The sequence below is a fragment of the Megalopta genalis genome, chromosome 2 (genome assembly GCF_051020955.1).
Source record: "Megalopta genalis isolate 19385.01 chromosome 2, iyMegGena1_principal, whole genome shotgun sequence".
NCBI classification, from domain to species: Eukaryota; Metazoa; Arthropoda; class Insecta; order Hymenoptera; family Halictidae; genus Megalopta; species Megalopta genalis.
In genome coordinates this window covers 19,133,196-19,157,254 of record NC_135014.1, presented here as the reverse complement: position 1 = coordinate 19,157,254, position 24,059 = coordinate 19,133,196, and the positions used below count along the sequence as shown (strand labels likewise).

Here is a 24,059-nt window from a genome sequence, read left to right as displayed (position 1 = left end):
CAAATATCTGGTTGCTTCTGAAAAATTCGTATAAAAAAGGTTCTATTGTAAATCAATGTAATTTTGTGTCGGAAATATTTTGACTAGCTGCATAAGATGGGAGAAAATAAGAATAAAAAAAAAATTATTTTAGAATACTATATTTATTGAAAGTGTAATCTATAAAGAATACTATGTATATGTAGTATAAGAATCTGTTCATCGAAATATATTTGTTAAGTTTGCAAAACTTAACACATAAAACGCAAACAGATCAATTTAAACCCTCCCCAGATGACAAATGTATTTAAAATGACATTTTCCAAACATATTATTAAAACAATCACTTGTGTCCGTTTTAAAAAGTATGTTAGAATTAAATTTCTGCATTGAACAGTTATGTCAATAACTCATGTATATAGTGTTAAAAAGTGGACTTACTTAATTTCAGTTATTCCGATAGTTTCTTTTAGGTTCTAACAGTTAGGGAATCTAACAGGTAATAGTCCAACGGACAAGATCAGGAATATAGCGAGGATGTTATAACACCTCAAAACGAAGTTTTTTGAGAGGATCGATACGTCGACACAGATCTCGTTCCACCAGACTACCACCTGTTTGGTCATCTCTAAGAAACCCTATGAAGATGAAGATTCACGTACTGAATCATGATGTGAAAACATCGCCATGTTTACAACTCCCAGCTCAGGTGAAAACATTTTTTGACTTTTATCCATTGGGGTTTATATCCTCCATTTTTTTTTTAATTTTTTTAATTTTCCCGTGCCATAAAAACATCGCATGTGTTTAAAACAATTGCAAGATAAATAGCGAAAACATAAATTGTTTCAACTAAAATTATTTTCCTTAAATTCTCTTATGTTTCTAACATAACCATTTGAAATTTCACTTTCATCGGTTTGGTAGATTATTAGTTATGATTTAATGAAAAAAGGTTGACATTTTATTTGCTGGCTTGTAAGATTAACAGTTTTGAAAATTTTGAAAAATCTTTCAGGATTTGTTCATATATCGTTAAAGACTACGACGTATTCAAATTTGACCAAAATCACAAACGATATCCTAAAAGATGTCCGATTTCGCATGAAATGACTCTATGTATACTCCTTCTTTTTCTTTTTTTTAAATTTAATTTAATAATTTAATAATAATAATTTTCTACTCACTACATTTAAATATCAATATTTGTGAAGTTTACTTGACAATTGATTGCTTGTGTGCAAACTATAATTTAATTGTAATTTTGTTTATTTGTAAAATAGCAGTTTAATTCGGGAAAAAACGCCGGCACTCGACTCATAAAATCGCGCGTAGACAAGACTGATTTTGCACAAAGATCCGCTGTCGAATTATTGCTTGAATCAAGAAGTTTATCAAAGGATTCCTCACAGGATCATTTTTCTAATTTCAGTAACCACGAAAGAAAACATTGGAGACCAGTGATTCTAATTGATTTGGTAGTTTCAGTGTTCTAGTTTGGTCAGGCAAGTCAGGGTCCAATAAGTACACAAAATTACGTAGACGGAAAAGGTGGCAATTCTGCGGGGAGCCTAAAGTGTATTCTCAGCACTTGATGGACGAGTTTACACAAACTACAGAAGATTCCCAAGATTCTTGGCAATCGGCCAAAGGCAATGAGAGATAAAAGTTGCTCTTTCCCGCGACAGCGTCATCGTGGAAACTGAGAATTTGCAAATCGTGATCCGTTGCTGTTCGTTTTATCTTGGCTCGGTTTAGATCAGTGCTCCCATACACTCGCACATCATTCTGGGCACAATCATTTTCGAGTATACACATTTTTCAGCTGATAGGTTTCTACATGTAGACTGGGATCGTTCAAATTTTTGTGTCATAATTGTCCGACAAAATTCTCAACTGCCTGCGCTATAACAACGAGACAGACTGCTGAATATGGATGTTATTCGTTCCACCTAAATCGAAACAAAACTTGATTTTTTTGTTATTAAAATCCAAGAATGAAAGTAAGTGAAGACATACAGGAAATAAAGATTGTCTCTGTCTATCAGGGAGATTATTAACCCCTTACCGTCTCAGTTTCTTCGCAATTACTATGGATAGAAGTTCGTCGTCTCTAATAATCCCACCGAAGAAGAAGGAAATTTATATTTGTTTTGGACCTACATTTATACTCGAATGCTCAACCTTCGAGTGGTGACGTATGTCAAATTGGCTTCGTATAATTACAATAATAGCGACTTGACGGCAAATTGATTTCGTATCAATAATGGTGACTTGAAGTCAAATTGATTTCGTGCCAATAGTAGTGTATTGAAGTTAAAGACACTTTGAGGGTGTTTTTATCACGTTCAACAACCTTCCTTGATGCAAATGTTGCTCTTCTAATAGACAATCAGACTGTGCAAGAGGTTACTCGAGTAACAAAAGAATCACAAAACCAGCGGAAGAAAGTTTTACGAATAAACAAAGTCCGACACTCCACGCGCACCAACCTGATCAAGCCAGCGAGCATGTCTGCTATCTTTTCGACTGTAAACAAGAATCGATAAGAGGTTGAATGAACAGAAAAACATCGCGACAAAGAAAAGAATGAAAGGATTAAAAGCAAGCATCACGTAGGGCCCGAGAGATCAATAGAAGCGTAAATCCGCTTTACGAGCGGGGTCAGCCATACCCCGGAAGAAGGACTATGCGGTCGGGATTTTAAGGCGAGGCCGTAGCAGGCGACATAGCGGACACAATAAAAGTCAGTCCCCACGTTCGACGGAGCTCCGAACACTTCTTGATCGTTCTCCAAAAGGTACCAATCGACCGGCATTAAGGTTGCGTCGCGTCGCGCCGTGTTCCGCGAGCAGGACTCTCCTCTCATCGTATTAACCTTGGCCAGATCGTTTCCCTGTTCCGCATTCTAAAAATATTTACCGCGAGAGGATAGTTAGCCGTGATAAACACTGATGCGACGATTCTTTCTTCGTCGTCTTCTACTGCCGGAACCATCGAATCCTTGACGACCGAACGTCTGAACGATGAACGCGACAAGATTGCTTCCAATAATGTTCAAACTGCTGGAAAAAAATCATCTCAACACTTTGACCGACTTCAGGAGGAAGTGATCCCGTTTTATGAAAACATTTCTTCTGATTCTTTGATCATCTAGAAGTCTACATTTTAATTTTACCACTCATTGGATTAATCTCTCATACAATTTTTTAATTGTAATAATATATATAATATTTTTTAAATTGTGTAAATGAAATCTTTGGTAATTCAAGTGTAATTTATGCGATATTAGGAATTTGATTTTTAGGTTTTGTTGTGTGAGCTCATCATTATTTTACATCAGCAATAATAATTATTGCAGTCCCAGCTGGAAATACAGATGTCCCGCGCAACTTGTGCATCTCCCGCAACTTTCAAAATATGTGTTGGACAAAAGAATTACGGTTTTCTTCACGTAATATCAAATTGGAGATGCAACCTTATTACAGATTTACAAGGTCAGAGGAAAGTGAATAAAATTTTCAAAAAATAAAGTGACATTTCTCGTTACTTTTTAGATTTAGGGCTAATAAAGATCGATCACTATTTTACTCAGAATTCGCTATTTTTCCATATTCTGATATAAAAATGTAGTATTCCATTTAAGAAAAGAAAAATGACCTTGGAATCTCCTAAACGCTTCCAGTTCAAAAGTTATTGCAATCTAAATTTTCCTTAATTACATTTCTGCGCTTGTTACATTTTGTTCGTTCGTTAAATTTTATAGACTGATGAGACAAACAATCAATTGTTTCTCAAGTAACACCAATTTTGTTTCGGTTTGCAGTTTCACGAGAATTGATTTTTGATCGCTGTCAATTTGACAGTGTCAGATCATTTGTTCAGTGTAAATTCAAAAGGATGGATAACAAATGGGTACCACAATTCTTATTATTTTAATTATTATAAAAAATCGACATTGCATGAGCACGCGAATCTAATCATTTTTCCCCTTATCTGGGCTTTCATAAAATCATTTGTGTCGATGAGAATTTGCGGAAGGATCTAATCTGTGATAAATATTTCCGATCAAGCATGGCGATATTAATTTCTTGTACCTTGCACGAAATACGATCTTACACGGTCTTTGGTGCCTACCAGAATTAACGCTGACATTATTTCCTACAGCTAAGGTAATTCTGTATGTGCACGATGGTACTGTTGTTCGCGCACGCATATTATTTCTTGTTGCGACCCGACGTCAAGCGACGCCATAATTCTCACCGTGGATGCACAAACGGTTCTTTGGCAACCACTATAGGCCATACGCTCGAAGCGAAATACGAGACTCAATAATACTGATGCCATTAATGCATCGGTTTTCGTGTAACCGGTAGTATTGTAGGGTAAATTTTTTTCAATGATAATCTGCGATTCAAAACACTTTTATTAAAAGCAGATACACACGTGTAAGAATTATAATACGTAATCTTTTACAGTTTACAGGAAAATACAGGAAAAAAATTCTGTTTCTTTGTAATAAAAGAAAAACTAATAGATTTGAAAAATAGGTTTCTAATATGAGACTCAGTTTTACTTTTTTTCAGGAAATTGGCATTTGTTGGCCTTTTCACATATTGAGCATTTAAAATTTGTTTTTGGATCAAACCAAGAGCCAAAAATCTCTGGATCCTTGAAGTAAAGTTTCGCCGTTTCTCGGACACCATAGTCATATAGCAACGGTCAAGAGTTAATGTAGATATGTTTCCCCTCTTAATGAATTCAGTAAGTTGATTATAGAGTAACAGATAATTTTTAAATGTCTTCTTTGTTTCATATTTGTTCCACCAATTTTTGTACGGTGACTACATACAATGACATCGACAACTAGCCCGCACAACTTTGCGCAAAATAAAAATTGTCTGTATTAATTGTAAGCAACACGAGTCGAATAAAAATATATTCCTTGTTCCAATAGTTCTAACAGATTAACAATAATGTAACAATATTTTTAAATTATTCCAATATCTTCGCAGTTTTGCATTTCATCCGAGCATTTCTACCATAAACGCATAAAATACGTATAAAACGCAAAAAAATTTCCTGTATTGAAAATTATTATAAGTGATTGAAATACAATTTTCGTCATCAATAATAATTATCGTCAACGAACAAAATTTTCGCTTAATTGTAATTGTTATTTGCATCGAAAAATTGAAATCATGTAGTTTTGTTGAACAATTTCTTTTACATTTCGCTGTTCACAGCTTCAATTTGAACAATAAACACGATTTGGTTACTGATTTCTTTCACAGAAAATTTGTCAAGTAACCGTTACATTGGGTCCCTGAAACAAATAGAGTTGTTTCAGCTCGGTTGGAAACTCTCGAAGATGAAACAAAGAAACTCGCTTGAAATATTTCAGCCAGCAGTGACCCCAGCTCGAACGAAATAATTAAACCATTAAATTTACTGCGCGATTATAAGGTACAATTAGGGTCGCACATCGAAACGGAAACCCGTGTTTCCTACGCTGTTCAGTTCAGCTATTGTCGCAAACGTTTACAAGCTTAACTGGACGGTTACCAGTTTTTAGAGTACGCCAGCGTCTGTACGCGTTACCAGCCATCAAGACGATTATAGTTCGGAATAGAGTTTAATTGGATAGTTGGAAGAACTGGAAGAGTGGTAATGCGAAGGTAATTAAACAATTATTGTCGCAGCGGCTGTTACTTCTTCTAAATGCATAGCTGACTTTATCACCTTGTTCGCTGGAAAATTACACGACGTCTTACTTTTCGCTGATTCGCGTCATTATATGCTGTGTACGTTTCCTGTATTGTAACGATCAGAACTACAATAGGACCAACCTACAACGTGGTGCTATCGTTTTCAAATGAAATATATATAAAACGTGTGTTATTATATCATATTAAAAAAAGGCTATTTATTCTGTTATAGCATTTTGCGCGCTTGGATTCTTATAACGCGGAACATACATAACCCTGACAGAAAGTAGTATTTTTAAATGTTAGAGCGACTCTAGTTTATCGTACAATAACTATGATACCTTCTTTAGATTTTACTATTACTTGGAATGTGAAAAGGAAATAGAGAATTCGCGTTTTTTAACTTTTTTATCTGAATCTGGAACGAAAATTTAGAAAATGCGTTTTCTGGATCTTGATAATTTATATGCATACGGAAAATAGGTCGACGCATAGTCGAGCTACAGCCATTGCAAGACATAAAAATTGCCTGTTTTTTTTGTCGAAATTCGTGGAAAACTGTCAAGGTTAACTGATTTCGATGAAATTTTCAGCATGCATATAAGTTATCAAGATCTGCGAAATGCATTTTTAAAATCTTCGTTGTAGGCTCAACAGCCGTTGTAGGCCTTCTTAACAATATTATTTTAACTTAAAAAATTTCCAATCAAAGCACTAGCAACAGAATAAATTAAAGCTGATCACGTTTCATGATCCATCCTGCTTATCCTCGTCAAAATGAAGTAAAATTGTCGAAATGATAAAAGTAAGTGAATGTCTATCAGTGTCCTGTAACCTAATATTGTGTAAGTTTGAAAAAACATTTTCCTTTTTGTGGTGGTCCCAAGCTTTTGACTGGCAGTGTACTTTCCGATACGAGCGTATTTGTACGACCTACTAAACTGTTTTAAAAATTCGGGAAAACAGACGTTTTTATCACAATTAATTATAAAAATAGTTCGAAACTAAGATCGTCCTATTAAATGTTACATTCGAAATATACAATCCTAGCCCAATACAGCAAAAAGTTATTGACTTCCGCAAAAAATAAGTTAAGAATAATACTCGCGTCAGTAGCGCTCAATCTTCCATTTAGAATTTTGCATTTTTGAAATTATTTTCAAATTCAAAAAACCTTATAGTAGCGTCGATTTTCATAAAAATCGTACGAAGTTATGAGAATTGTGGCCAACTTTTCGGGCTAAGGTGCCCACCTGAACGCGACGTTACCCGAGACGAGGTGGAACACGCGCAAAAAACTCCGTCCAAACAATATGCCAGATTGAAATGGAAAGTTGCACGGGATTTCTGCCGTTACAATTGAAAGTGGCCACTTACCTCTTACGGGGCGACTGTCAATGTAATCTCGTTCGCGCAGCAGAAGACACGTTGGTGGTTCGCGAAAGTCAACGGACGTTTATGTCGACGACAGGAAAGCTGAGCGTGATTACTTGATTGCGGCACGAAACGAATCGTCGTTGCTGGTCGCTGTTCCACTAAAACCAGAAAACATGGCGGGCTTTAGCTGAAAAACGAGTTTAGACGAGGAGTCCTGATGCAACAGGTCGGGAAAATGATGGGTAAAGAATTTTTTTTACGAATGCCAAGAATAAACGGTAATTAGTCGGAATTAGGGCAACCTAATTTAACCTTTATTTTATGTATATGTATTTACATTAAATTCACTTATTTGTAATTATTGATAATAAAATTCACATTAAATTTGAAAATTGTACGACATTTTACATAAAATTATTGAAGATTATTTATTTATAATAAGATATGTATTATTTTGTAAATGACTGTATAAATTCATGTTAAACTTAAATGTATGTATTTCATTACAAATTATTAATCTTCAATAATTGCATATAAAATGCCATTCAATGTGAAATTTATTACAAATAATTCTAAATAAGTGAATTTAACCCTTCATTATCCCCTGTACAGATTAAATTTGTTTATCTGTAATCATTGGTATTATATATTTATTTATTTATTTATTTTATTTATATATTATTACAAATATTTGTATACTTATTTATATATTTATATATTTATATATTTATATATTTATATTTCATACAATTAACTTCGAAATAAATCGCGCGCGATGAAATTATAATAATTTCCTATCGGTTTCTCAAAATTTAATTTTCTGTGAGCGGCATAACACTTTTGGAAGGGAGTGTATTTCCGACCAAAAAAAGAGCCAGATTTATTTCTAACTCAGAAACTGAAAGCGAAGACGAAGTTTTTCGTTGTATAGAGTAAAAAATGTTTTCAATGAAGTTTTTAATAATATAAATCTTCCATTTAAATTGATTTGGAATTATTTTTTCTGCTAAAAGCATTGTACGAATCAAATTGACTCGCTTTAGTAAAAATTGATATATAATCAACTTTCGTAAATGTAGCGTTAATGATTATTTACAAAAATTCTTCAAAGTTACGAACAAAAAATCGAGCGAGATACTAGAAAACCCTCTCCACATACAAGAGATTTAATTGCCAAGTGTTTGCAGACGTTTGTCACCGACGTTCCGTTTGCATGCAACCGTATAATTGCGGACGTTGATCGTTGCAAGCATTGTTAGTTGCGACTTCAATATAAATTATGGCCCTTGTGACGTCAAGCTAATCGTTCCCATTGAAACTTGGTACCAAAGAAGGGTGCAATTTAGAGCAATTTGCTATATCGAAAAACGTGTTTGCTCCGGCAGAGGTTGACGGGTGCCTCGGCACTGGGCACATTTGAAAATAGAACCGAGTGCTCGAAACTTCTCAAGGCCTCGGCTGAGTACAGGCTAACAGATTTACGTGGCCACAGCCACGGCATCCGGCATCCGGTTGCTCAATGTTTTTATCGTACGCGGGTGCTCGTATATTGGAAGTCCCGAAAATTGTATGCATTTATGACAAACAATGAGTAGATCAAAACACAAGATAGTGCAAACATTTAAAGAATTTGGGAATACTGTTGCATTACGTTGAACTTGTTCAAAGCATCAAGACACGATCTAAACGTCTATGTACAGTCAGCCTAAAAAGTATTCGTACACCGACTTTCAGATTCCTGACAAATTGTCGATATTTAAATTACTATATGGTAAAGGAACCTATCACCGCGGGTGCACCTATTACTGCGTAATTGTTTTCTGTTGTGATTAAAATGCGTAGAAATTAATTTCTTGACTTGAAAAAAGTTGATATTGTACGGAGTTGATTGCATTATGCTATTATGATGTAATGACAGAAATATGCAATCCCATTAAAAAAAACATCGGTGATCTTGAAATCTCGAGAAGTATAACCTTTAAGTAAAAACTATTTCCACAGCAATATGTGTATTTTCGAACCTTACAATATATTCCTCTAGCATTTTTGAGCATCATTAATAGTAACGGAGATATTGCTTTGTGCTTAATTGCTGAATTTTATAATAAAATTATTGGATTAGAAACAACAAGAATGCGAATAATTTCGTGTTAAGTATCTTCAAAAATATGTGAATAAAGTTGAGAGTCGTCATAATCACACACATCGTCGTAGTAAAAAATTAGAAGAAAGTTTAAAGGAATTTAAAACTGTCAACGTCTTATCTCTAATCTATTAAAGTGATTAAAGAAAAAACGAACTTCACTATTTAATTCCTGTTTCTTTGCAACTGATGGAGGCAATTTTTATTTTGCATAGAAATGCACAGTCTGTTGGTAACAGAAGAATCAAATTTTGTTTCGATTTCGAAGAAACGGATGACATTCGTGTTTTCTACATTATGTGTGAAATCTTCATCAAGTGTCTGACCGGTTTTTCTAGTGGAAGAGGTTGATAGTTACGTTTGTATAAATTTAGACGGAGATTATCTTCCGCCAACTTCATTAACTTCGAAAAATACACGGGCAAAACATGTTTATTGATCATGCGGATGACGAAAGTATTGATCGATAATTAATTTTAATGCGAGCGTAGTTGTGTCGTGTCGTGGTCTCCCAGCGTTGCGTCACAGTCACGAATGAGGTAAATAAAGTGTACCGGGTGACCCACTTTAAAGTTCGAAGAAATATTATACACGAATCGATGGCAAGTAAGAAATACCGTGTGGGAAGCATTATTTTGAATCGCGTACGCGTTGTTTTCAAATATTACGAAACGAAGAATGGACGCAGCTATCGCGGCTTGGGCAAGCCTTTTTTGGGACACCTTGTATATAACATGTACAAACAGCAAGGACTTTCGCTTTCGAAAGCTGTGCCACTTATCGATTGACTTTCTTCTCTTCCGCCATCGTTCATTTTCTATCCAGTTCTGTCGCAGACTATACTCGCGGATGTTTACTGTATTTCACTTTTATACCGTCTCTCGCCTTACGACACTCTTTACTTTTCCTTTTTTCTAGAGAGAACTACTTTCGTTTAATTTGAAGTTCATTACGATACGTGAACTTTCTTCTTACAAATCCTTGAAACGTGCGAAGACAGTCGGACCTGCTCGTATCGGGCAACACAGTTTCGACCGTTTCATTGTTACAAATTACACGGAAATTGTTCACTTTTATTGCATTGTTCGCGTGAAGGAAATTCATTTTTATTAAAATTTATGTTTAATATGTTAATGTCAAATTTGACCAACGATAACTTCGCTGAAAATCATCGTAGGATGATGACCTTTTTTCCAAATTAAAGCTTGAATCCTCTACTTTAAGACATTGTGTGTCGGGGTTTTAAGTTTGACGTACCCTCACCACTGTAACCCTTTAAATGTGAGGCCGTGTTTGTCATATCAAAAATTGCCAAGTTTGACGAAATGCACGGACTTTGTGGTAAATCTTGCATTTTTTTCATGTACCTCAGGCATTGGCATTATCGGATGTGTATAACAGGAAAGATGTCGGTCGGATCTTGCACATTGTATATGTTTGCGTGTATGTATGTTTGTAAGTGTGTAAATTTCAGTAGCGTGTGTTTCCTTCGCATTGCTCTATTGCTGCTTGTAGCCAGAAATGCAAGGGTTATTTCAAAGTGCTGCAACTTTGCGAAAAAAAATCGCAGCCCTGCATCTTTTCTTCCAATTAAAGGGGAAGGTGAAATTAAATTTCACTGTAAACGACATCTCCGAAAAGAATTTTACAAAGTTCGTGCGTTTCGTCAAACTTTTGACAATTTATATGTAATAAAAATTAAAAGTAAAAACTCATGAAATTAAAGTATTTTATTCAGTGAAATATACACATAAACATTACATAGCATGTGACATACATTACTTTTCAAACATTCTTACCTCTTGTGAATTTTAATAAAATTAAGAAATTACAGTGGACTATAGCAAAGAAATTAATTTTCGAAAATTAAATTTTAAATAACTCTGTCACCCAGATGTGGGTGCCGTGGCGGTCAAAGTATTAATAGTGTAATTATAATACACTTTTTAGTAGTGCAATTATGATATACCTTATTAATAATATAAACAAGATAAATTTGGTTAACGATATAATTGATGCATTCTTCAAAAAATTACACTAAATAGATTTTTAAGTGTTAAAGTAAAAGGTAACGTATACAACAATAATAACAACATATTTAATACAATAAATTGAATATTTTTCCTTTGTGTGATGATTATTAAAGCATCACATACATGTTGTGCGAGCGGCCATTAAGATGTTAATGTACACCGGCATACTGGTCGCTGTCCTTTTTCATCGACTGCCCTGAGTTTCTCTCTCTTTCATTCTCTCTGTCCGCTGTCGGCAACCAGATGAACGAGGGGGAATGAGGCTAGGGGAATCATCAATCTGTGCCTTCGCACGTTGTGAGAGGAACATGAGCAGCGTCTCGATTTTGGTTATCTGCGTGCCCTTGAGCGTGCCGGCGAAGGCTGTCCTCGTCTTCTGATTGAGTTTGGGCAGCAGAATAGGGAGAAGAAGAGCGTCCCAATTCTGGACTGGAACGTTGAGAGCAGTGAGGGACCGAAGATGATGCTGGATGTGATTTACGAAAACTCGTAAATTGCTTGCAGTTTCCTTGGTTACGGGAGCCGTTTCTAGAAGAAGCTCCACATGCCGTTCGACGGTGAGTCTCTTATGGGTATACGTATCTTCAAGCATTTGCCAAGCTTTATGGTAGTTGGCATTGGTCATTGGCAGTGCATTGATGGCATTGGCTGGCTCACCGGATAATGCCGTGCAAAGTAATTTGAATTTTTGAACGTCAGAGAGTCCATCGTGGTTGTCGATTACCGATAAGAATTTATGTTTGAAAGACAGCCAATCCTCGAATTTGCCGTCAAAACGAAGAAATTTCTTAAAATGAACAATGTCTCTATTGTTCGAATCGGTGCTCTTGAATTTCGACCGCAGCACCTCTGCTGCGGTGACTACTCGTATGTAATGCTTCTCCAAGGCGGAGCGTACTACCTCTACGTTTATGCCTTCTTGAAGAACCTCCAATTCTGCTTGGATGTCGTCGGAGCCAGCGTAAACGTCCTTCAGCCGTTGAAGCCTGCAGGTTAATTCAGTTGCGTTTGGATCATCCTGGAATGTTCGCAGGTACTCCTCGAAGTCAGTCAGCTGGTTGCTGATCCCAGCTATCTTCTTGCAGAGAATTTTGACGCGTTGCGTGTCCTCCGCGGCCATGATGAGTTTCGACAACGAATCACTGATAAAAGCCGTCATATGGCTTGAAGAACTACAAAGTGCGAGCAAATGACACCAAAATACCAGGATCTTGAAAAATCTCTCGGGTCTGGAGACTGAGTTTGAGGTACTGTGGCAAGACTAAACTCGATGGCTTAACGTTCATGGACTAGTCAATAACGATCTCGAAAGGAATGGTTTGATTTTATCGCTAGCGATGATTCATCGATTGATAATATAATCAACGTTGCTATTGTTGCTATCGACTTCAGCGAAGTGGATTTTTAAATTTGAATTGTAGAGTCTTTAAAAGCGTCGAGCAGTCGTCGATGTAATGTGTGTAACGTGTCGAGGTACACCTGTTAATATTACTTTTCGATGGATCAAATCGACATCGCTTTTTTTTATATCAACGAATAATTCAATGGAAATGGAAGCGCAGTATTTCTCGTTCGTCTCGAGATGATAGCTTGATTACGTCTTTTAGTGACGCAATGAGCAGTTGCGCTATTAAAGCGACCAATTAGAATGAAGACATGCTACAATTTTGTTGCAATGAGTCGCCTAAGTTCTGCTTTCAGCACGAAATGCTGCAAGCAGTAGAAAGTACTCTTGTAGAAAGTTCTAGTAGTAGAACTAAGTAGTACTACTAACGAAGTAGTCAAAATTGATGCAATAATGGAACGCTTTATAACCTGTAAGCTATCTTGTGCAATTAAAATCGAAGATTTTTATAATATCGTACTTTCTAAGCTTTATAGCCCGTAGCGTAAGCGTTATAGAAGCAAGTGATAATTATTTTATCAGTATAATATGAATCATTGTCAGTTATCCGTATCAAGCTTTGTCATAAAGCAGTATTTATAAAATTGTACCGTTCTAAAAACAGCAATTGTTATACCTTGTGCAAGTAATAATGAAGATTTTTGTACTAACGAACTGTCTAAGCTTTTTTTATGTGTAGAGTTTGCTGAATTGTTATCGAAACAAGTGACAAGGATCTTATTAAACAAACTTAGGTTCGAAGAAAGCTCCGGTGTATCGTAACTTTTAACATAAATCGACGATGTCTCATCGCTGTAACCTTTCCTTAAACTATCAAACTATTGAAACAGCATAGGTGAAATAGTGATAAATTAGAAGAAACTAAAAAATGTTGCCATGATAATTACAACTTATTAAACTTATTCATGAGAGAAACAAAATCGCACGGACAATCTTTATTTTGCATAAAGTTCCGCAGTCTGAACATTATATGTCGCAGTTTCTATAGAATTGGTACATACTTTTGAGCGGCAGTGTACACATGTCGAGCGTCTTATTCGCGTTTGTCCAGCACCGAGTCTGTTCGCATCGTTCGGTTCCATAAAATCATTGAATTATCAGCGGATCGCCGTTTCCAGGTCTCGGGAAGCTTGCTAGATAAAGCGATCGTTAATTGCAGGTAGCACAGATGAACAAAGAAGCGAATCGACGAGAGAAAAAAGGGCCGACGTATTCTCGAAGTCGCAGCCGTAAACGTGAATCTCATGGTGATTTCATTTTCTTAATTACGTACTCCATGCACGAGCGCGGTTCTTGCCGGCCCACGGTTTGCCCGTTTCCCTCACGTTGTTCGCCAGCGTTTTCCACGTTGCTCGGCTCCGTTGTTTCGTGACGGAGTCACCAAGACATCTCTGCCTCCACGCGAACCCTCTTTCGCAGAGAAAACGCTCGCCTGCAGATAAATCATGGATGGCGTGGCCGACTCGTAATAATGAAATGTTATAGAGAGCCAGCGGGAAATGGTAGACGAGTTGAAGAAGCAAGAAGAAAGGATAAAATATAGCCGAACGTCTACCATTTAGGCTCCGCACACGACCTCGGCTACCAACGAATCTTCCGTACAACAACGTCCCGCCTGGGTTTTCGACGTTGCAGATAGATTACGCCGGTAATTCCCCTTCATTTTCAATGACTTTTCGAGTTCACGCGCGGTTACAACCACGAAATTACTGTATTTTCGAGTTTAAGGTATACCGACCGGCCGAGATTTATCGTTGTTGTTTCAATGGCGAGTGTTTGCTTCGGGGTAAGTTCGACGAGTTTCGTTAAGGGTGGAGCCTGGTTTCGAACACCTGCAAATAACGCGATTTTTGCGATTTGGTTTAGAAGCTGTAAAACTGTTTTATGTACTAATAATTATAAATGAGCTGTTTATACGATGAACCGATTGACTCCACCTTTTCTTAATGGTGGGTTTAACATTGCGAAAGAATACGTGAAATGCGATTTATTTACAAAGGAGAAAAGACAGAAAAAAGAAAAGAAGACAGAAAGAAAAAAGAAAACAGATGAAAAAGAAGGAAGATAAAAGAAGAGAGAAAAAAGAAGGAAGAGAAAAAAGAAAGAGAAAAGAAGGAAGAGAAAAAAAGAGTGTAAAAAACACAGAGAAAAGAAAAGAGAGAAATGAAGAGAGATAAAAGACAAGAGAGAAAAGAAGGGAGAAAAAGAACAAAAGAAAAGAAGGGATAAAGAAGAGAAAAAAGAAGAATAACGTAATATGTGGTATATTCCACGACAAAAAGATAACACATCTCAAAAATTCAATGTTTTCATCATTTAGAGATATAATAAATGTTTTTTAAATTATATCGAAAACATATTGAAAATATAAAGAATTTATTATAATTATAATTAAACATAAAATAATGTTACATTAGATTTATTTATACAAAATAACCAAAGAGGATAAACAACTGCGATTTAAAGTATTGTAGTAGAAAACGTAAATGAAAAGTAACAATGTCTGTATTTCTTTCTTATAGACGATTGTTTTGCAAGGTCGCACATGTACAGATTAATGTGCGTGGCCGTATGTGTGTGCTAGTATGTAAATAAGATATATATCAAAACACGTCATATAAGCTGTCAGCATCAACAGATTAGCAGAACTGCATAAAAAGAAATCACAACGCTATCTTGAAAACAACTATGATCTATGCTTTAAAAACTCATGCATGTCAAAACATTATGCACAGATGTTTCGTAAGCCAACGACAATAGATAAATTCGAAGAATTCAATTTTTATTGATTTTGACATTTGCCCAGGATTTCAACATTTTTCGACGTAGTGATGTTAACGACGGTCATATCAAGGTTAAATTAAATATTTTTGTACTTGTGGCAGAAACGCTCTACGAAATAAAAATTTATTCTATCGCTTGGTATAAATACATTTCCACTAATAATTTTAATTTTTCTTAATTCACCACCATATTAACGCTGTGCATTCTTGCAGTAAAAAAACTCAAAGAACTCAAAAGAATTCAAATGTTTCAAACTCGAATTAGATTGATCGTTTATTTTTTTTTTATTATCTTGTTCTAAATAGAAGAGTCCCATTTATGGTAGTGCTTCCCTAACAATTTTTATTTGTACCCTAGAATCACCACTCGAGGGTAAAAGATGAATCCTCGGCATGCGGTTATCGGGTCTGTTGTGACCCGATATATTTAAATCGTCTCCTGAATAGTTAACTTTCGGTAATTTAATGAAATAAATGACTTTTATATACACTGTAGACGACAGGAAGGTTAATAAGTCTGCGTAAAATATCTTGAAAAATACGTCTGGAGAAATTGTCAAATAAAGCACAGAATTGTTATAAACATCGTCGATTATACAGTCGTGAAAATGGCAACAACAACTGTGGATTAAACAAGCTGGTATCGTTTTCACGACAGACGCATGATAAATAGAAAGCCTGTCATTGAATTTCGTAAGCATCGAACTTTTCTGTTGCACGTTGCATATGCGCGAGATCAGCAGATCTTCATAGTGATTTCATTCGGGTAAATAAGATTTTCCTTATGTAAGTGAAAAACTGTGCTCGACTCAGCCGAAAGCCAATGTTCTAATTATAAGAACGAGACTCATAGCAAATTTTTAATCATGTTATTATTGTCTAAGGGGAATTATATACAAGATCTAAATGTATCATTGTGGTGTAGAGAATCAAACATGACCTCAGCTGCTAATGCTATGATTAATGCAGTTTATCGAATTCTAAGATGTTTTGCACTCAATTAAAAATATATTGAGTACAAAAGAAGTTATGTTTTTATTAGGTAATAATATGCTTCAAGTAATATAATGTAATTTTTATCTTTTTTAGCACTCGGTCGTAAAAAAACCGTCTTTTAACGTGTTTCATTGAGGTCTATAGAAAAACTGACTTGCCTAGAGAAAATACTTTAAATAGCTTTTTATTTTTCTCTATGTACAATGGGCTTAAAAAAACCTTAACTACAATTTATATTTAACTAAGCAAACATATAAACTGAAAATATTAATATTAATATTAATATCAATACTACTTTTGCAATGAATATACTATTAAAATTTTCACAATCAGAGATATTTCATAAATATCTTATCTTTCATAAGACAAATATTCAGCCATTTATATTTTTACTTCCCACTGTATTTTCTGAATTAATGGCTTTTAATAATAAATTACTTAATGTTTCTTTTACAGAGGTAATAGTTAATACATTTCTGTAGTGAATAAGAAGCTAAATCAATTAATGCCTACAAAATTATAACGTTCCACTTGGAAGGAAACATTAAGGGTATGAAATGAAATAGGAATTAATATTGAAATGAAAATATTACTGAAATCAAAATTATTATTGAAATCAAAATGAATATTATTATTATTATACTGAGATAATATGAAATAATTAATTATAAAGATATTTTTACTAGACCAGGCTAAAAAGTTTCGTGAAAAAGAAATCTCGTAATTATTAAATGCAAACTGACCATCGTGAAGTGAAAATCTGGAGAGAAAATATTTTAGTAAACTGGAATCTGTAGAAACATTATCTGAATGTAAATGAATATTGTCGGAATCGGTCAAGATAAAAGTACGTCAATGAAAAACGAAAGGAATAAATTAACATATTCACCGGAATGTCGTCTTCTCTTGTGGCAACATTTAGCTGTTGCTTGTGAGATCTCTGTCCACCTTTTACCTCGACTTTCACTTGTTTTCCAATGCTGTACATCTGCTAAAAGAAATATATGTATATGTATTGTTAAATAACGAGGTGAAATGTATACTAAATACTACAACGATTTTATAAACGACGATGATATTTAATATTAATTCATACGTCTACAGGTAAGAGGTTAATGATGTTAGTACAATGAAAGTAATGCTGCTGTATTTTAAAATTCTTTTTTCGTCTTAACAGTTCTGTGTTTCGTTTATCTATTTTTGCTATAAATGTCTAATTATGACTTTAGAGAAATGTTCATAATTACACGTTCGCAAGGCGACACATGAAAATGGCTTTAATTGTAGTTATCTTTTTTTCTAAGTTTAAGCTAGTTGAAAGTAATGTTGCATTTTTTAAATACATACGTACGCCATCAAAAAGCTGCGATACAAATTAATTTATACCCTTTCTGTATGGTAGCGTTAATGGTAAAGTGTAATGAATGTAAGGACATTTCTACATTCTTCTCCATTTATCGATTTTTATTCAAATCTTGTTCCTTACAATTAACTCAGAACAATTTTATTAAGTCGAGACATAAATAACTTCCGAAACAGCTAAATAGAATCTATTGTTCGTATCTACCCACTATGAGTCACCGGGACAAACAAGGTTTTGCTTTCACTAAATAGATAAGGCGAAATAAATAAAATAGAAAAAAAAGAAATAAGTAAAAAAAGAAAGCGAAATAAATGTCTGATAGATAAATGAAAGTTATTTATCACTCGACCTAATATTTCCCATAAAGGTCCGCAGTCCAGTGATGATAAACAATGTTCGTACAAGTTGCAACAACAAAAAATTACATACTATAAACAAATCATACAATCGTGTTAAAAAAATGACATCGGTTATAAATAAATAATGATTTTTAAAATCTCAAACTTCTTAAAACATATTGTTAAACAATAGATGCATAAAACTAGTAATAAGAATTTTGAAAAGATTTTTCTAACTTTCTGATTCAATTTTATAAGGCGTTCGAATACTTATATGGCGTGCAAATTCTGTGTTTTATGCAATATTTTTTTAATATTACGTATGTAATGTTTTATATTAAATCGAATGTTTCTTTTTGTATTTCGACATTTATAGTATTCTACTTTAACACTTAACCAACCGAACGGGGAGATCTACCCGTTTAAAATTCGGTCGGTTGACGATCGAATGGATGATTAATCAAAGATTAAAAATGATTGCTTAATTTTATCAAGATTTGCAAGAGATACGAATGCTGAAGAAGTAATCGATGCCATATAAGTTTGCTTCATAATTTTGGTTTAATCGAATGAAATATTTTGATTTTATGAAAATTTTTTAGCTTTCTAGCGCGGTTGTGGAAGCGTTAATATACCGTAAAGTATTTTTTCCCTTCGATGTATATTTATTTAAATATATGCCGTAGAAGTTAAAAGTTATGCTAGTGATCGAATACTTTCGTTAGCCACTGCGTATGTCCGCCGCGGCTGTACGTAAATAGTTAGACGTGTGTAACCTGTGGATGATGCACGGCCACAGGACACACGACGCACGACACACGACACACGCGACTCGCAACACACGGAGAGCAGAGTACACAGCTCACGGCTCACCCTGAACCGTAGATCCATATCGCATCCGCTTGTCCTGTGTACGCGGCCGCGATACAGCAACAGCGCACCGCTCTCCGAAGGTCCTTTTACTGCTGCTTTTAAACCTCCGTAACGGCGAACGGTTCTGTCCGTCACAGAGCTCTGCGGCTGCCACAACATCAAATCAGTCGTAAAAAAGGCCCCCACGTGTCGGCCTGGCTGGAACTGCAATTTTTAAACCAACACACCGCGCCGCGCCGCGCCGCGCCGGCAGCTGCAGTTCCGCGTCTCGAGCTTTGACGGTCTAACTTCTCTGTGGGTTATTAAATCGCTGGTTTATAGCACGGCTCCCACCCTAACAAAGGGGCACTAGTGTTCCCTGAAACAAACGAAGACGTTTGGAAATGTAAATTTAAAAATCTCTCCTAATAGACACGACTTTTTTCGCTCGGTGGAAACCGAGCTGGCTCTGACCGAAAGGTTCGTCGCGTTATAAAGGGACATGAGCTTTCGAAGAAAACATAAGTTATTGTTTGTTTTAATTCACTTCGTTTCGTTCGAATTTAGGACGATGGTGGATCTATGCATTTTCAGCTGAAATTTACGTGAAAATTCACTTTCCCTTGTATTTCATATTGTTTAGTTCAGAATGTTGAAGGCTTTTTCATACGAAATTAATGGAAAGGAAAAATAATGTGAATAATGTAATTAACGATGATTGAAAAAGCTACTTGTTCCAGTTATCGCGGTAGCAAAAATATTGTGGTTGCAAATGCTTATATTATTAAAATGCTGTTATAACGTTCTAAAAACAATAGAAAAATTAAAAGAATTTAAGAATATTGATATACATATGTACCATTTTCGAGTTTATAGCGCGAGTTTTTGTATAAAATTCCAAATTTTAGTAATAATATGTACTTCTTTGGAAACATGCTATCGTAGAATGTATGTTGAGAAAGGTCCTACGAAAGAAACGCAAAGAACCCTTTGACTGTGAATTATTTATGTAAATGTTTCATATGTGTAACATACTCAGATTATCAACTTGAGAGTAATCATTATACATATAATATTGCTACAATATATATACAGTCAAATTATAATTATTTAATATCGCTATAGTACAGAGTAAAGTTAAGATTATTTAGAATTGTTATAGTACAAAGTAAAGGTAGGATTATTTAATATTGTTATGGTACAGAGAAAAGTAAAAATTATTTAAAATTGTTATAGTACAGAGTAAAGTAAACGTTATTTAAATATTGTTATAATCCAAAGTAAAGTTAAAATTATTTAATTTTGTTATAGCACAAAGTAAAGTTAAAATTCTTTAATCTGGATTTAGTACGAAGTGAAGTAAAAATTATGTATTATTGTTACAGTGAAAAGTAAAGTAAAAGTTATTTAATATTGTTATAGTGCAAAGTAAAGTTAAGATTATTTAATATTGTTACAGTAGGGAGAAAAGTAAGATTTATTTAAAATTGTTACAGTGCAAAGTAAAGTAAAAATTATTTAATATTGTTGTAGGAAAAAGTTATCAAGTGGTAATAACTCTTTACGTAAAAGTTGCACAGGAACAACCATCTTTTTGAGCGGGACGTATGAGTTCGAATAGAATTGTGTGTTCACAACGGATGGTAACTATTTCATCTCGAACCCTGGTTTCAACGTTTCCAGAGTGATGTAACAGTTGTTAACAAGTTAGTCAATCGTCAAGTGTAACCTTACGAATAATATAATACGCTCGGACAACTTTCAAGAGAATAAAGTGAAAGTTATTAGCATGAATAATTAGCACCAAATAACGATTTTTAAGACACCGTTTTAAGATTTCGCTAGGATTCTTTAAATATCTTTCTTACCGCGCCTCGAGGACGTATGTACATACGCACGGACATCGATTGGCTCTCGTAGGAGATGAAGGTGTTTACATTGTACTCTCGCTTTATTCGCCTCAATAATCGGTTGAAATTCAAATGAACTCAACTTTGAATACCTTAACGTACGCTTTGGATACGCAGCCAAATATTTGCAGAGGCTGCAGCACTCGCATACTCGAGCGTACACTTACGGTGCGTATGCTATATTACTTGACATCGTAATTGTCCTCAACGTAGAAAACATGCATCCTATTATGGACGATTTATAAATTGCTTCGCTTAGGTTTAATACCCTCGCGTTATTTGCTAATTATTAGGTGGATGCCAAAGTTTTAGTCTTCTAAAATAAAATAAAAATTTAGTCTTGGAAAATAAGAAATAAATATTTGAGATAAATGAACTGCGGATTTTTATACAAAATACAAATTTTCTAAGATGATTTCGAGGAACAGAAATTAAAGAAAAATATATTGTTTCTTTTAATCGTTTTAATAAACTGAAAAGAGTGCAACTGCATTATTATTTAATTATGTGTTCACAATTTTATATTTCAAAGTTGTCGTCTAAATATAAAAATAATATTAATAGCAATTTGAAAATAATTGATTATATTGTTATCTTTTTATTTCAAATATAACAAAGGAAATAATTCTCAGAATAATATTCAAAGTAATATTGTTTGTTTGAAATGCACTTTTTTATCAGCTATAATAATATAATAATGAAAATATACTCATATTATCTGAAACTATGCCAGTGACCTTGAACATAAGAAATAAATTGTGATTTCTGCAACATTTCATTTATACGAATGTATTGTTGATTGTCGAGATTGATATTTAGTTAATAATATTCGAAAATAATTGCAAAATGGAACTTGTGATATCGTGGTAATAATCAATGCATCACTGCGAAATATGTTAATTTAATTAGCTGCAACGGATGAATTTTGACTCGAAATCAAGACGTCGTGCACTTTTACATTTCTAATGGATTTTATAAATGGTCGCATAAAATCAAATGAATTCCAGATTGTGAATAAATAGTGTAAAGACGAAACGTATATGTAAATATATTGTGTAATATATTACGCTAAACGATTCTCTGAACCATGTTTAATATAATATTTTTCATTCTCATTAATTGCGGAACCTGACTGCACACCTTGGACTGGCAGTGTGCATGTGTAGCTTTGGTAAACAAGCAAGCCTTTAACATTTCTCTGAATGTTGAGAAGAGATAAGCTTCATGGCCAACTCGCTGCGGAGAAACCCTTCATTAATAAAGCTATTTGCGTAAAGTGAAACAACTTTATGAAATGATGTGCGGATAAGGGACGTACGTTCTCGCAGCAAATTCTCTTAACATATCAAGGGAAACATACTGTTCCATTTGATTCAGTCCTGCGTACCGATAACAGCAGGTCCTCTATCGTGAGATAGCAGTTTCGTGGTATATGAACAAGAATACGTAGAAGAAGATGAAGAAGAAAAAGAAGAGGAAGAAGGTAGATATATAGATATCAATGAAATCTAAATGGATATCCGTACTTGCGCGAGTACTATAAGTATAATAAATTCAACTTTATTATATTTATTATATTTATTTATTATATTATATTATATTTATTTATTATATTATACTATATTATATTATATTATATTATATTATATTATATTATATTATATTATATTATATTATATTATATTATATTATATTATATTATATTATATTATATTATATTATATTATATTATATTATATTATATTATATTATATTATATTATATTATATTATATTATATTATATTATATTATATTATATTATATTATATTATATTATTTTATATTATAATATAATCACACTAATGATTAAAATAATTAACAATTGAATTAACTGAAAAGTTTGAATTATGTAATTGAATTACGACGTAGTTAAATTACAATGTAATCGAAATGCAATGTAATTAAACTAAATTACTAATATTATTATTACTTATATTAATCACTAATATTTTCACTACTGTGAGACTAATTCTACAGCTCGGTACGTTCACTCTTAATTGTCAAAAATTGAGTAATTATGCGCGCTAGTATCATAAATTTAAATATTCTGGGTCAAAATGATATGGCAACTGGACTCCGAGGGTTAATTGCGTAAGCGTCCGTGGCTACCGGCCGCTCTCGCACGCACCCGGTGTTATCTTTGTTTTTGGTTGCAAGGCAGCAACGAGTTGCCAGTTCAATGGGAGCAAAGACGAAATACAATAGTCCCTTGTTGACGTCGTCCGATTTAGAAAACACAGAGAGACCTTATCAAGTTGCAAACAATGGTTCCGATTGGTCGACAATTCGATGGCGTCTTGTGGTCGGAGACAAAGAGAGGTATTGCTGGTATACCCTATGAGTTGTTTAAGACGAGATAAAAAATTATTGCATTGTAATTATTTGTTGTAATTAGTTTATGAAACTTCTGTGCATAAAATTCTTGCAGCTTTCATATTTACAATTATGTTATGGGCATTTTAGAGACGTGGCAGTTACAATTTAACATTAACCTTACTATTTTACAATTATTGAAATTATAAGAACCTGAAATCACCCCTGATATCATTATTTATAGATAGCGTGCATATTTATAGACTCAAAGTAACCTTTTCATTGTTACTGATATCTAAACGAAAACTTAACGAAATATTACAATTGTGTATTTCTATTTTCAATTATTTCTAATATAGAAATATACAAATATGATATTTTGTGAATTTTTTCTTAAATATACTGGATGACTCAGTTAAAAAGGTCCACCTACAGTGCTGCGAATAATTATAAACTCAAAGTAACTTTTACATTTTTACAGATGTTTAAACAAAAACCAAGAAAAAAACTATACTTATATATTTCTATATTAGAAATAATAGAAAATAGAAATATACGAATATGACATATCGTTCAGTTTTGTTTAAATATCACTAAAAGTGATATTTAATTAATTTAATTAATTTATTTAAATTAATATTAAAATTAATAAGAACTTACGCAAGGACTTTTTTCATATTGATTATAAGTAGACGGTTCGGCAGACAGGGTATTAAGGGTGCACTAACGCTTCGTCGTGGAGTGTAGAAACATCAATTTCATCTGTGCTTTCCATTCCGCTGGTTTAATCAATCCGTAAGATCAAAGTTAGATTTATCT

The 24,059-nt window shown here is 34.0% G+C and overlaps 1 protein-coding gene across 6 annotated transcripts; it reads right to left on the bottom strand.

The window, feature by feature from the left end:
- Positions 1-7,070: 7,070 nt before the first annotated feature.
- LOC117220561 (uncharacterized) lies at positions 7,071-19,462 on the bottom strand. Of its 6 annotated transcripts, none has more exons than XM_033470646.2 (3): positions 18,999-19,462; positions 17,314-17,415; positions 7,071-7,222 (listed from the first exon to the last, which is right to left on the bottom strand). In XM_033470646.2, the coding sequence occupies exons 1-3, from the start codon at positions 19,155-19,157 to the stop codon at positions 7,133-7,135; spliced, it is 351 nt and encodes a 116-aa protein (XP_033326537.2). In that variant the 5' UTR covers positions 19,158-19,462; the 3' UTR covers positions 7,071-7,132. The 6 variants fall into 6 exon arrangements, with proteins under 6 accessions (XP_033326537.2, XP_033326538.2, XP_033326535.2 ...); XM_033470647.2 differs by having other exon boundaries at positions 17,314-17,412; XM_033470644.2 differs by lacking the exon at positions 7,071-7,222 and adding an exon at positions 10,923-14,477.
- Between the last annotated feature and the right edge of the window lie 4,597 nt (positions 19,463-24,059).